Below are 13,281 nucleotides of genomic sequence, written 5' to 3'. Positions count from 1 at the left end.
TATCGTCTCTTGTTGCTTTCTTGAGCAGAGGGTCTCGTAGAAACAGCCTCTCTGCCCCTCGGGGTAGGGGTAAGGTCTGCGTACATATTACCCTCCCCAGACCCCACTTGTGGGATTATACTTGACCGTCGTTGTTGTTGTAAATAAAATATAATTTAAAAAATATGCCCTTTCAGTATTAGCTCTTATAATTAATTGATTTTATGAATATTTTCTTTAACAAATAAGCCAATATTTCTACAAATGGTATTTTCCATTAGCGTTAGAAACAATAGCCATTGTTGGAAAAAGATAGTAATCACATATTTGTGATAATACTTTAATAGTCATTTGTTGGAAAGGGAACAGAAAGCTAAAATTATCAATGGAAAAAAAAAAAGATTTCTTTTATTTGAATGGTTTCAGGCGAACTCAAAGCATACATAAAAGAAAAACTAGGAAACTAAAAATAGCTTATGGTATTTCTTTATATTACCAAGCAAAACTGTAAATATGTCGAAGGCTGCAAAAGTTGTAATAAGGTAATTAAACAAGTCACTAACCCTGGTTCTAGAGACAAAGAACTAATATATTAATCATGACCAAGAAGAAGGAAAAAAAATATATATCAAGAATATCTCTATAAAAAAATTGGTGATACAAATATATATATATATATTTGAAGAAAAATCCCATCATATTATTCAAGAAATTTTGAGTTTCATGGAAATTTTTTATGTTTCTTTCTTAATGTATTCAACAAAAGAATTAAAAGTAGAAATATCCAAAGGAAAAACATTAATATGTCAAAACGCCATTTAGAATTGGACAACTTTTTCACCCTTTAGTCATATAATAATAATATGTGTAAAAATATAAATACACATTCCAGCAGATATTATCAGATATAATTTCTCAATTTACCCCCATCATAATTATAGTCTTTAATTCAACATCAAATTATAGAAATACTCGCAACAGAATACTTATCAATAATATATGAAGTTCGAACAATCTAATTTTAGAGCAGATGAAGAAATTATTGTTATAACATTCTATAAATTAATCTCTTTATATTAAATATATTATGTTAACTAGTCCTTATATATCAAATTAAAAAAAAATAACCACATAACTTCGGTAATTGGAGGTAAACTTAGAAATCATAAGGAAGTAAATTCTCTTGCACTCGATTTAATGTTACTTTTCGATACCATGCTTAATTAAAATTATAATGAGAACAATAAATATTTATCAAGCTTTTATCAAACCCTACTTTGTAAAGGACTCTTTCATAATCATCCATCATGAATTGGACAAGCTTAAATTATTTTCAAATTGAAGAATTTCTTTTTGAGGCTTGCAATATTCAAGTTTACCTTTTCAAATTATTTTCTAAAAGAAGCGTAACGATTATAAAGTGACTAAAATATTACTATAAGCAATGTGAATACATATTAATACATCGTACTTCTCTCTATAGGTTTCTACAGCAAATATACAACCACATGACAAAATTAGTAATAATTAAGACATTTGATGACTTCAGTAGGACATAATTTCTTTCTTTATTGAGCTAGATAAAATCGACATACATTATTTTTAAGAACGTACTATCTTTTTGTTTATATTAATACTCAAAAATATTGTTTAGTATATTAGTATAATTTAAAAAATCATACTTAATAACATAGGGTTCACGCGCAACGCGCGTACTCTGAGACTAGTATCATACTAAAAGTGGGAAGCTCCTACCTTCTAAGTTGGATTATGATTTTGCCCCTGTTGTAAATTAATTTTAGGTAAAATAATAAAACATTAAACATTTTATATAATAAATATGAAATAGTAGTATTACATTAATTACATGAAGGTTAATCACATTCAGGAGTATTTAAGTTATTTACTGCATTGTGTAATCCTAATCTATCTATATAGAATAACACAAGCAAAACAATATTAGGCTGCCAAGTGGAACACCCATCATGGTAACACATGTAACAAATTAAGACAACTCTCCAAAAAAGTTTGGAGTTTTTTTCTTTTACCTACAAATCAGCTAAATCAGCAAAAAAATCGAAATAACCAGCCAATACTCACATCTTTGCCAATCCTTCCACGATTTTAGCTTTCCGGTATTTCCTCCCCTTAATTAACGTGGTTGTTATTAAAAACAAAACAACATGCATCTCTACAAATTAGCAAAATCAGAACAGTTAATACTCCCACATTCATCCCACGATTTTTGGTTTCCAGAATTTGTTCCCTTTAATTAAACTTGCTGTTATTAAAATCAAGGAAAAGATTCCACCACTTTGTAAGTTCCCGTGTTTTACTCTGTAACTACCATCCACAATTTGCAATTACTTTTTTTAAATTTTTAATCCCTACGTTTTAAAAAAAAAGGAGGAATAATATCAGTTATTCCAACAAAACAGTCGGCATCTCAAACGCAAAACAATCTCCATTATCCCACGACTGCTCGTGGTCTCAAACGTGCTCTTCCAACTGAAAAATCTCAAATTTATATACACATCTATAACTCCATGATTTATGTGCTTTATATTTTCAAAACCTTTTCAACTTCATATTTCATCTACTACAGTCTGATTGCAATTACTTTGCAAGTATGGCCACACAAATTCATGATATCAAACAAATATCATCCAACTCGATGCAATGGAATCTCAAAGTCAGAGTGGTTCGAATGTGGATAATGCCGGATCGCTTTAACCCGCAGATACCGTTTTCAATTGAATTGGTTTTACAGGATTCTAAGGTAACATATTCAACTTTCTCATAGTTTTAAACTTACTAATGTAGTCGCATTCCATATGAAAATTCTTTCTGATGCATTACTTAAATAATTCGACTTCCATATCAACAGATCTTTAACTGATCTGGAATCCATTGTGTCATTTCGTTTTTCACTTCGAATGTTGAGTATACCTTTACACAGTGATTGTCCTTGTATTAACAATCAGGTAAATTGCATCTTTGTACATAATAATAGATTTATTGTTCAAAATAACACAGGAATTATTCTGCTATTAAAGAAGTATTGTTCAAAATATATAAGTTCGGCAAATATTAGCTACTGCTTACCTTGGTTACACGATCATCGGATGAACATATACAAACTACGTTTATATATGCAATTTTCAGCTTTGTTTCTGCTAATGTTGCCTTCATAATTGATATACAACAACTGTATCATTCTGGTTTTTGACATTACATCTTTTAACAACTTTACACAGTGATGAAAGTATATACGCGCTTACATTTGTTGGCTTCATAATTGTGCACTAATAATGAATATGAATTTGCAGGGTGATCGTATACATGCTACAATCGGAAAGTATGTTCTTAAGTTTTTTAGGAACAAGATACATGAACTTCGCTTATATCGTATGAACTACTTTGTAGTCGGACCAAATAATTTGAAGTTGAGGACTACGACACACAAGCTGAAGCTGACATTTACTCAAAAGACATTTGTCGAGGAAACAAATGATCCTTCATTTCATATGAACATCTTTAACTTGCGCCCTTTTCACCAACTAACAAATGAACATGATGTCGATGAGACAGAATTACTCGGTAATATTATTTAAAATTTTAAATGAAGTTAAAAATGTTATTTCTTAAAGTATGTCACTAACTTTTATATTTATAGATGTTGTTGGTCAGATTGTGACCTATGAAGATGTTAAGACCTACAATCAGGGAGATGATCAAAGTTTCCTTATTAATGTTGTACTCGAAGATGATCAGTAAGTACTTTTAAAATAGAAAAAATACTTTATTGATAGATTACATATATATGTGTCTATTAACCTTACCATGAAACGTATAGGAGGAACATGATTATGGCTATATTATGGAGCGAACTTGTGGATCAAATTCAACATCACTTGAATGAATCTGCCGATGAGCCTTTGATTGTTGTTTTCCAGCATATGAAACCTCAAAAATATCGAGGTTTACCATAAATTACATGTATTTTTTTATTTTATTGTATAAATAATTTTAAATTTCAAATTTTTATTCATATTTCATTTGACACACAGGTAATTACTCAGTGCGTAGCTGCTGGTATCAGACAAAGATATGGATAAATTCTACGTTGCCGCATTCTATTGAATTTAAATCCAGGTTTGTGAAGTGTATAATCCTTTTCTATATGTACAGAAAATATAACAATAGTATTTATAAATTACAATTTTTGACTTATGCAGATTACTTGCAGCACGTTAATCAAACATTGAGCGAATCACTCGAACAAGTTCTCAACAAAGTTACTCTGTTAGAGATGAGTTAGACAAAGGAATTGTACTGTTTAAAACTATTAGGGATTTAGTTCAGTGCACGCAAGTGAGTTTAATTTACTTTCTCAATTATGTTTACCTTATGTTATCTGTTTTGCATTTACAATAATTGTTTATTTTTTACTCAATAGGAATCCAGCTATTGGATTGCGGCAAAATTGGTTAATTTGGAACTTGACCGGGGATGATCATACTTGGCATGCAACAAGTGTAGTCGAAATGTGAAAAAAGTTGGAAATAATTACTTTTGTGCCAAATGCAATGAAGAAGAGTCTTCTGTTACTCACAGGTTAGTACTATTTAGTGAAAATTTTAAAATCTTATATCTATAAAAAATATGCATAAGGTTAATAAAAATTGAGTTGCAGGTATAGGCTTCAAGTTCGTGTTATGGATGGAACCGCTTTTATCTCATTGTTGCTTTGGAATCGCGAAGCTATGCAACTTATAGGGAAGTCCGCAAAAGAACTTAAGGAAAGATTAGTTGAGGTATACTACTAAATTTAGTTTGATTAACCATAAAAATATTTCTAACTTATGAAATTTGGTGCAGACTTCACTTGCGGATGCTGACTGTTCTTATCCAAGTGAAATGGACGATATTCTTTATAAAAAATTCATGTTCAAGGTTATTGTTAAGCAAGAGAATATTGAGTCGCAGGTCTAAGTCTACAAAGTTCTTAAATTTACTGATGATGATGACCTTCTAAAGGAATACAACCATACTTTATTCGAAGACAATATGAATGTAAATTTTTTGACAAAATAGATGGGACCTCAAATGTTAGACTTAGATTGATTGGGAAAAGAGGCTCTGATGGAAGAAGATACAATTTACCAACAGTTTTAGAGGTAGCTGCTTTGATAGTTGGAGATTTTGAACAAACAAGGTCTGACAGAGATATCATAGTTGAAAGCCAATCTGGACAACTACAAAGGATAAATGAATTAAATGCAGCATACTTAGGTTTGCAATATCCATTATTATTTCCGTATGGTGAAGACGGATACCGAGAAGATATTCCTTTAAATGATATTGATGTTTCAGCCGGTGGAAGGAAATGTGTTAGCACGCGTGAGTACTTATCATATAAAATTCAAGAAAGGAAGGATGAAGTTCCTTCAATTGTGTCAGCTAGAATATTATTTCAACAATTCTTGGTAGATGGTTATACAATGATGGAATCTTCTCGATTGAAGTTCATTAGGCTTCATCAAAAACAATTGAGAGCACACTTTTATAATAGGTTACAAGATGTTGTTTTACATGGGGACATAGAACCTTCTTCTCAAGGACAAAGAGTTATACTCTCTTCTAGCTTTACGGGAGGTGCACGTTACATGTTGCAAAATTATCAAGATGCCATGGCAATTTGCAAATGGGCGGGGTACCCTGATTTGTTCATCACATTTACTTGCAACCCAAAATGGCCTGAGATTACTAGATTTGTGGAGAGTAGGGGCTTATCTCCAGAAGATCGTCCCGACGTTTTAACAAGGGTTTTCAAAATCAAGCTCGATCGCATGATAAAGGATATACGCGACAATAAGGTTTTTGGAGAAGTAAAAGCAGGTAAAAATTTTATGTTCTACAAAATTATTATGTTTGCACATTCATTTTCTTATATGCTAATATTAAAAATAACTAATATATAAACTTAACAATCTAATTACATCTTTATTCTTCAGTGATATATACAGTTGAATTTCAAAAGCGGGGCTTGCCTCATGCACACATCTTACTTTTTCTTGTGAATAAATACCCAACTGTCGGAGATATTGATGGAATAATTTCAGCAGAATTACCAGATAAAAAAGTAGATCCTTATTATTATAATGCGGTTACAAATTTCATGATGCATGGTCCTTGTGGTACTGCTAGAAAATCTTCTCCTTGCATGCAAAATGGTAGATGCACAAAGCACTTTCCAAAAAAATTTGTGTCATCAACCACAATTGATGAAGATGGGTATCCAATTTATAGAAGAAGGGATGATGGTAGAACTGCAAATAGAGTAGGTATTGCGTTGGATAATAGGTATGTTGTACCACACAATCGATTTTTATTATTGAAGTATGGTGCACACATTAATGTGGAGTGGTGTAATCAATCACGATCCATTAAGTACTTATTTAAGTTTGTTAATAAAGGTAATGATCGTGTCACATCAGCTTTTTCTCAAAGTGTAAATAATGAAGACTCGGGGGTGGTTGATGAAATAAATATGTATTGTGATTGCCGATACATATCACCTTGTGAAGCTGCTTGGAGAAGTTTTAAATTCCCAATACACCATAGAGAACCATCTGTAGAAAGACTATCTTTTCACCTACCAAATAATCAGACGGTCATATTTTCGGATGATGATCCAATTGATGCAGTTGTCAATACACCAACCGTTAAGGAATCTATATTTTTAAGCTGGTTTGAAGCTAATAAGACTTTTGCTGAAGCAAGAGAATTGACTTATGTAGAATTTTCTCTAAAGTTTGTGTGGAAACAAAACCTAAAAAGATGGGAAAAAAGAAGAACTTCTGCATTTTCTATTGGGAGAATATTCTTTGTTCCACCTTCCTCTGGCGAGCAATATTACCTTAGATTGTTGTTGAATGTAGTTAAAGGTCCAAAAAGCTATGAGGATTTAAAAAAAATCAACGGTTCTGATCATGAGACATTTAGAGATGCATGTTATGCTTTGGGTTTATTAGATGATTATGATAAGGAATACGTGGATGCTATCATGGAAGCAAGTAATTGGGGAATGACATCATATCTTAGGCAAATATTTGCTATGCTACTTTTATCAAATTCAATGTCACGTTCAGAAAGTGTTTGGCAAGCAACATGGCATTTACTATCAGAAGATATCCTTTATGAAGAAAGAAGAATATTGGATCACCCGGGTATGTATTTAATGGTTAAAGTTTCCAGTTATGATATGACAATTCTGAATAATGGCTGATTTGCTTAACTTTGTTAGTTAGCTTTATTTTTAATTACTTAATTCATATTAACCTGATTGTTCATTTATTTCTTTTTTTTTTTGTTTTTTCAACTTCATACAAAATTCACTCCACAACTTAAGGTTCGTTAAGCAATATTTTCTTATTTTCATATCTTTTTAATATAACATTGTGTTTACATCATAGGAATAATATTGGTACTAATTAATGCATTTTTCAGACATAAAAAGTAATAGAAAATTAATGCATTGTGTTTAATGCTCTAAAACTTTGGGAAAGGCTATAATCGCTTTTATGCATTCTCTACTTTATTTGGAAAAATTTCAATTCATTTTTTTGGGATAGCAAATACTGCTTTTTATTTATAGGTTATGAATAATAATATGCATAAAATTAATAATAATTTTTACAAATTAAAAAACCACATGGTTTGAACTATATTATTCGTTCAAATTCTATGTATGTTAAATGTGTTTAAAATTAATGTACACTACTATTGAACAATATATTTTTTCGTTAATTTTATTTTTAATTTCATGTTGCTAAAGTAAACTTTACCATTTAATTGTATTTAATTATTTTACATTATAATGTTATTTCAGAAGCTTACCTAACAGATGAAGAATTGAAAAATCGTTGTTTGCAAAAGCTTGAAACTTTTTTGAAAGGTTGTCGAAGTATTTTTCTAGATTTTCCAACAATGTCAAGGCCTGTTTATAATACAGATTAATTGTATTTAATTATTTTACATTCTAATGTTATTTCAGAAGCTCACCTAACAGATGAAGAATTGAAAAATCGTTGTTTGCAAAAGCTTGAAACTTTTTTGAAAGGTTGTGGAAGAAGTTTTCTAAATTTTCGAACAATGCCAAGGCCTGTTTATAATACGGAAGAAGTTGATAACAATAATATATTAATACGGGATGAATTGCGTTATAATAAACGCGCTTTGGCAGAGGAACATCAACAATTAGTAAAGAATTTGACAGATGAGCAAAAGTCAGTTTATGAAAAAATAATAAGAGATGTGAATGAAGACAAAGGTGAGTTTTTCTTTTTATATGGTTTTGGAGGAACGGACAAGACTTTTATTTGGAGAACTCTATCTTCTGCCATAATATCTAGAGGAGATATTGTCTTAACTGTTGCATCTAGCGAGATTGCATCTTTGTTGTTACCAGGTGGTCGAAAAGCTCATTCAAGATTTGTGATTCCTCTAAATGTAACTGAAGATTCAACATGTAATATAAAGCAAGGTACTCCTTTAGCAAATTTAATTATTAAGGCAAAGTTGATTATCTGGGATGAGGCACCCATGATGCATAGATATTGTTTTGAAGCTCTTGATAAAACTTTAAGAGATATTCTTAGGTTTAAAGATGCATCCAATTTACACCGACCATTTGGAGGTAAAACAATTGTTCTTGGTGCTGACTTCAGACAAATATTACCTGTTATTCCAAAAGGTAGTAGGCAAGATATTGTTAATGCTTCTCTCAATTCTTCTTATTTGTGGCCTCACTGTCAACTGTTAAAGTTAACAAAGAACATGAGATTGCAAGATAATGAAATAGGGACACATCTAGATGAGTTGAGAGTTTTTTCAGATTGGATTTTGGCAATTGGCGATGGTATAGTTGGTACTTCTGTTGATGGCAATGAAAAAGTCCAAATACCAGATGATCTTTTGATAAAACAATCCGTTGATCCAACATCTGCAATTGTAGAAAGTACGTATCCGAATTTCAACAGTCGTTGCAATGATATAGGATACCTACAACAAAGAGCCATTCTTACTCAAACTCTTGATATGGTGGAATCAATCAACGAATATATGATTTCCCTTAATGAAAGTTCTGAGAAATCATATTTGAGTTCCGATACAATCTGCAACTCTGATAGTACTTATTCAGCACTGGAACATGTACACACTCCTGAATTCTTAAATACAATTAAATGTTCTGGAGTTCCAAATCATGCTCTTACGCTAAAGGTTGGTATTCCACTAATGTTATTAAGAAATATTGGTCAGTCAGCAGGATTATGTAATGGAACAAGGTTGATCATAACTAAACTTGGAAATCAAGTTATTGAAGCAAAGGTTTTAGCGGGACAGATGGCTGGACAGAAAGTGTTTATTCCAAGAATGACATTGACGCCATCTGATGCTAGAATTCCATTCAAGTTCCAGCGAAGACAATTTTCAATCATTGTATCTTTTGCCATGACAATCAACAAAAGCCAAAGACAGTCATTGTCTCACGTGGGATTATTTTTAAAAAAACCAGTTTTTACACATGGACAACTATATGTTGCTCTTTCTCGAGTGACGAGTAGAAAGGGATTAAAAATATTGGTTTGTGATGACGATGGGAATATAACTACTGAAGCTACAAATGTTGTATTTAAAGAAGTTTTTCGAAATTTAGTCTAACACTCGAAAGATAATCAATATCTTTTTTGAGCTTTAAGTACAACTTTTGTTACTGAGATTCATTAACCAAGTGTGACAATAGATGTTGACAACATATCTGAAGCATGTAATAGGTACGCTTTACTTTTCTGCTCTTTTCTTATATATTTCTCTATTTCTCTATTCTGTATATAAATTAACTTTTTTAAAAATATTACAAATATATATATGTCATGATTTGCCATAATATGGATTAACAGACTTCTTACATCGCATTTTTGAATAGGCAATGAATTTCATATACGAATTTGGTTTTAATATGCTAATTCATCAATCGGACATTGTAAAATTTCATCAAATGTAATTGGATTAAATAAACTTATGGATGTTTCAGTGTACTGGTAATCGGTCTACTAATTTTTTGGTTTGAAATATAGTTAGTGTGATAAGCATCCACTTTTTTACAAATTAATCAGCCTTATTGTTGGTTCTCATAGCAGATGCATTGGAACGAAGGGAGTAACTTGGCGTCCAGTTGACTATCATGTTACTTGCAGTTCCAGAAGTGAATTTCTTTTGTGTTTCTCTGTGTGTGTGAGAGAGGAGAATAACTGGAAACATATTCAAGTTTTACGCCTTTGAACTGATTCACATAAATGAGAGTGAGTTGTGCAGATACCAATTAAATGGTTTTTGCAAACAGGTCGTTACAGGGATTGCTTTTCCATCAGGCTCGGATAAGCTTTATTGAGGGAGTACGGACAAGATAGTAAGAGTGTGGGATTGCCAATCTGGACAGGTTCTCCTCATTCATTTCCATTTCAGTTTTTGAAGTTATGAAACACGAAAACTGGTATAGGAAAAATGTCTTTGTCGCTTGAAATCTTGATACTGTATAAAATTCTCTGGGAAAACTAGGAAAGAATTTTACTTGCACGTCTCTGCTTCTTTCCCTGCTAGCTGAACTAAGCACTTTTCTCTATTAATTCCTGTTAAAAAGCATGGGAGTCAAGGCTTTGCTTTTTATTGCTGAATTCATGGTGAAAATAAAAAAGGAAAGAGATTAGTGCAGAATAGTAATGTTATCTTTTGGTTGCATCAGATCTTAATAGCACACACTGCCTCAAAGATAAGGAGTTCCAGTTTAGCATGTTACAAACATATAAATTTAAGCTACTTCTGTGAGGACCCAAATCTCGGTCGTGATGGCGCCCAACATACTACTAGGCAAACCCGACCATTATTCAATACTTAACCCAATTTATCAAAAATAGCGGATGGAAATATCAATTAATTCAAGATCAAAGTACTGAAGAGTTTAACAAAATACACAACATAATCTCACTAGGACCCGGTGTCACGAATCTGAGCCTCTAGAATACAGAATATCATCCTAATACATGATATATCCAAAGTATGATAATGCGGAAATAAAGAGATAGGATAGGAGGGAGAAGATCAATGGTTGCGAACGCCGTGCAGCTACCTCGATACTCCCAGAGGCTGGATCTGCTGATCAACTGGATCTACTGAGCTTGAGACTGCCCTGGATCTGCACACAAGGTGCAGGGAGTAAAGTGAGTACTCCGACCCAGTGAGTAATAAAAGTAACTACAGTCCGAAGATAAGAAAATCCAGTAAATACACAAAGTAAGCTAAAATCCAAATATACAGCAACATATGGAACTGAGCAGCTAAACACCAGTATAAATACAAATACATGAATGCAATGCAATGCATATGATGGTACATTCCAGTACCCACTGCGGCGTGCAGCCCGAGCCATCCATATTTATTTATCGTCGACGGCGCTCACTGGGGGTGTGTACAGACTCCGGAGGGGCTCCTACAGCCCAAGCACAATATCTTGGTCAGCCATTGTTACCTGACCGGTCAGCCATTGTTACCTGACCAATTTATATCATACAGTGCCATTGTTACCACTGTTCAAGTATATCATCCAGTGTCATTGTTAGCACTATTTCAAGTATATCACACAGTGTCATTGTTACCACTGTGTCAAGTATATCACACAGTGTCATTGTTACCACTGTTTCAAGTCACTTTATAATCAGTCCAGAAAATAATATAATAAGCCCCTTGGGCATTTACAAAACAGAAGTTCCCAGCCCAGAATACATTTAAAAATATCATTTAAGTTTTCAACACTTAGAATTATGGCTGAGTTTGCAAAACAACATTTAAAACCTTGGACTGAAATTAAATGATATGCAAATCATGCTAAGCAGTAATATCAATCCTCGAAGGATTTTACAAATCGGCACAAGGCCCCAAACATGGCATCAAGCCCAGTAATATCAATGAAGTATGTGTATCAATCACCAGTATAGTATAAACATCACACGGGGTGGACCAAGTCACAATCCCCAGTAGTATCCGACCCCGCACTTGTCACACCTCCTTTTTGCGCGCCCGCCCCGAAGGGTAAAATGCGCGAGGGAGTTTTTCCAATTTAAGTGACAATATTCGAAATGGGATTATTTATTTAATTTAGAATCGCCACTTGGGAAAGGTTTGGCTTTTGGTGTCCCAAGTCACCGGTTTATCTTGAATCCCAAATCGAGGAAAATATTCGACTTTCCAAATGAAGTTTGTGAACCAGAAATTCTAAGTAAGGAATTCTGTTGACCCGAGGGAAGGTGTTAGGCACCCTCGAATCCCGTGGTTCTAGCACAGTCGCTTAAATTGTTATAATGGCTAGATATCTGATTTAATACATGTTATTACTTATGTGCTTCATTAAGTTTAAACCGCTTTTATTATTATCATCATTTTTATAGAATTGCAACGTTGTGAAAATACGTCTCGAACCACGTCACAGTCAATGCACCCATGGTTGTTAATACATTCCGACTCCGTTGAGATTTGAATTTGGGTCACATAAATGTGCACCCGAGTTTAAGAATGTAATTTAATTAAGTCGCGCCTAAAGAGTCTAACGCGTTTATTGTCTTTGGGGAAGACAGTGAAATTCACTAAACAATCCATCCTAAATTCTAAATATTTTATTGTGACCAGTTATTGAGGGCTCCGCAATTTGCATTGTTTTATTTGGTGAGGCTCGTCTCATTTTATGAAAGGATAAACCTACAATGACTACATTTTTCTATTATGTCTCTATAAAATGAAAGAGAAAAGGTCTTAATTTATTTACATGCTTGAGTTGTTATAGTTGGGTTTCGAATATGATTCATAAATTCTGAAAATGATGCAAGCAGGGCAGTCCGTTGCCAATGCGGGCCCAGGCCCAACGTGTATGACATAAAACTAGACCTAGGCCGTCTTATTCACATGTTACTACCTAGTTACATTATACTAGGCATGTTCTCAGTTTGTCAAATTAAAAAAAAACTTAGCAATCTAATTTTAATCCTAAACCATTTACATGCTGAAATTAACCAATATTATTTAACTAAACAATATTCCTACAAGTTCCGAAATGGCCTATTCGTTTGATTTTTAACTAGACGGAGTTGCTACACCATTCATTTATTTTTAGGCAATATATATAGATAGTTCATCGTTAAGCTATCGTCAGATGTTCCACTATATATATTAAATAGCTACATGATTCTG

The 13,281-nt window shown here is 32.8% G+C and overlaps 1 protein-coding gene across 1 annotated transcript; it reads left to right on the top strand.

Moving 5' to 3' along the window:
* The first annotated feature begins 492 nt into the window (after nucleotides 1-492).
* Nucleotides 493-9,705, top strand: LOC104239886 (uncharacterized). The gene is made up of 10 exons (XM_070165885.1): nucleotides 493-521; nucleotides 2,867-2,963; nucleotides 3,309-3,579; nucleotides 3,656-3,752; nucleotides 3,836-3,960; nucleotides 4,218-4,295; nucleotides 5,077-5,880; nucleotides 5,997-7,211; nucleotides 7,874-7,939; nucleotides 8,039-9,705. Exons 1-10 carry the CDS (start codon nucleotides 493-495, stop codon nucleotides 9,703-9,705), a joined length of 4,449 nt encoding a protein of 1,482 aa, XP_070021986.1.
* The last annotated feature ends 3,576 nt before the right edge of the window (nucleotides 9,706-13,281 follow it).

The sequence above is a fragment of the Nicotiana sylvestris genome, chromosome 2 (genome assembly GCF_000393655.2).
Source record: "Nicotiana sylvestris chromosome 2, ASM39365v2, whole genome shotgun sequence".
NCBI classification, from domain to species: Eukaryota; Viridiplantae; Streptophyta; class Magnoliopsida; order Solanales; family Solanaceae; genus Nicotiana; species Nicotiana sylvestris.
The sequence above is the reverse complement of the archived record's forward strand: the minus strand, read 5'-3'. Positions and strand labels throughout refer to the sequence as shown.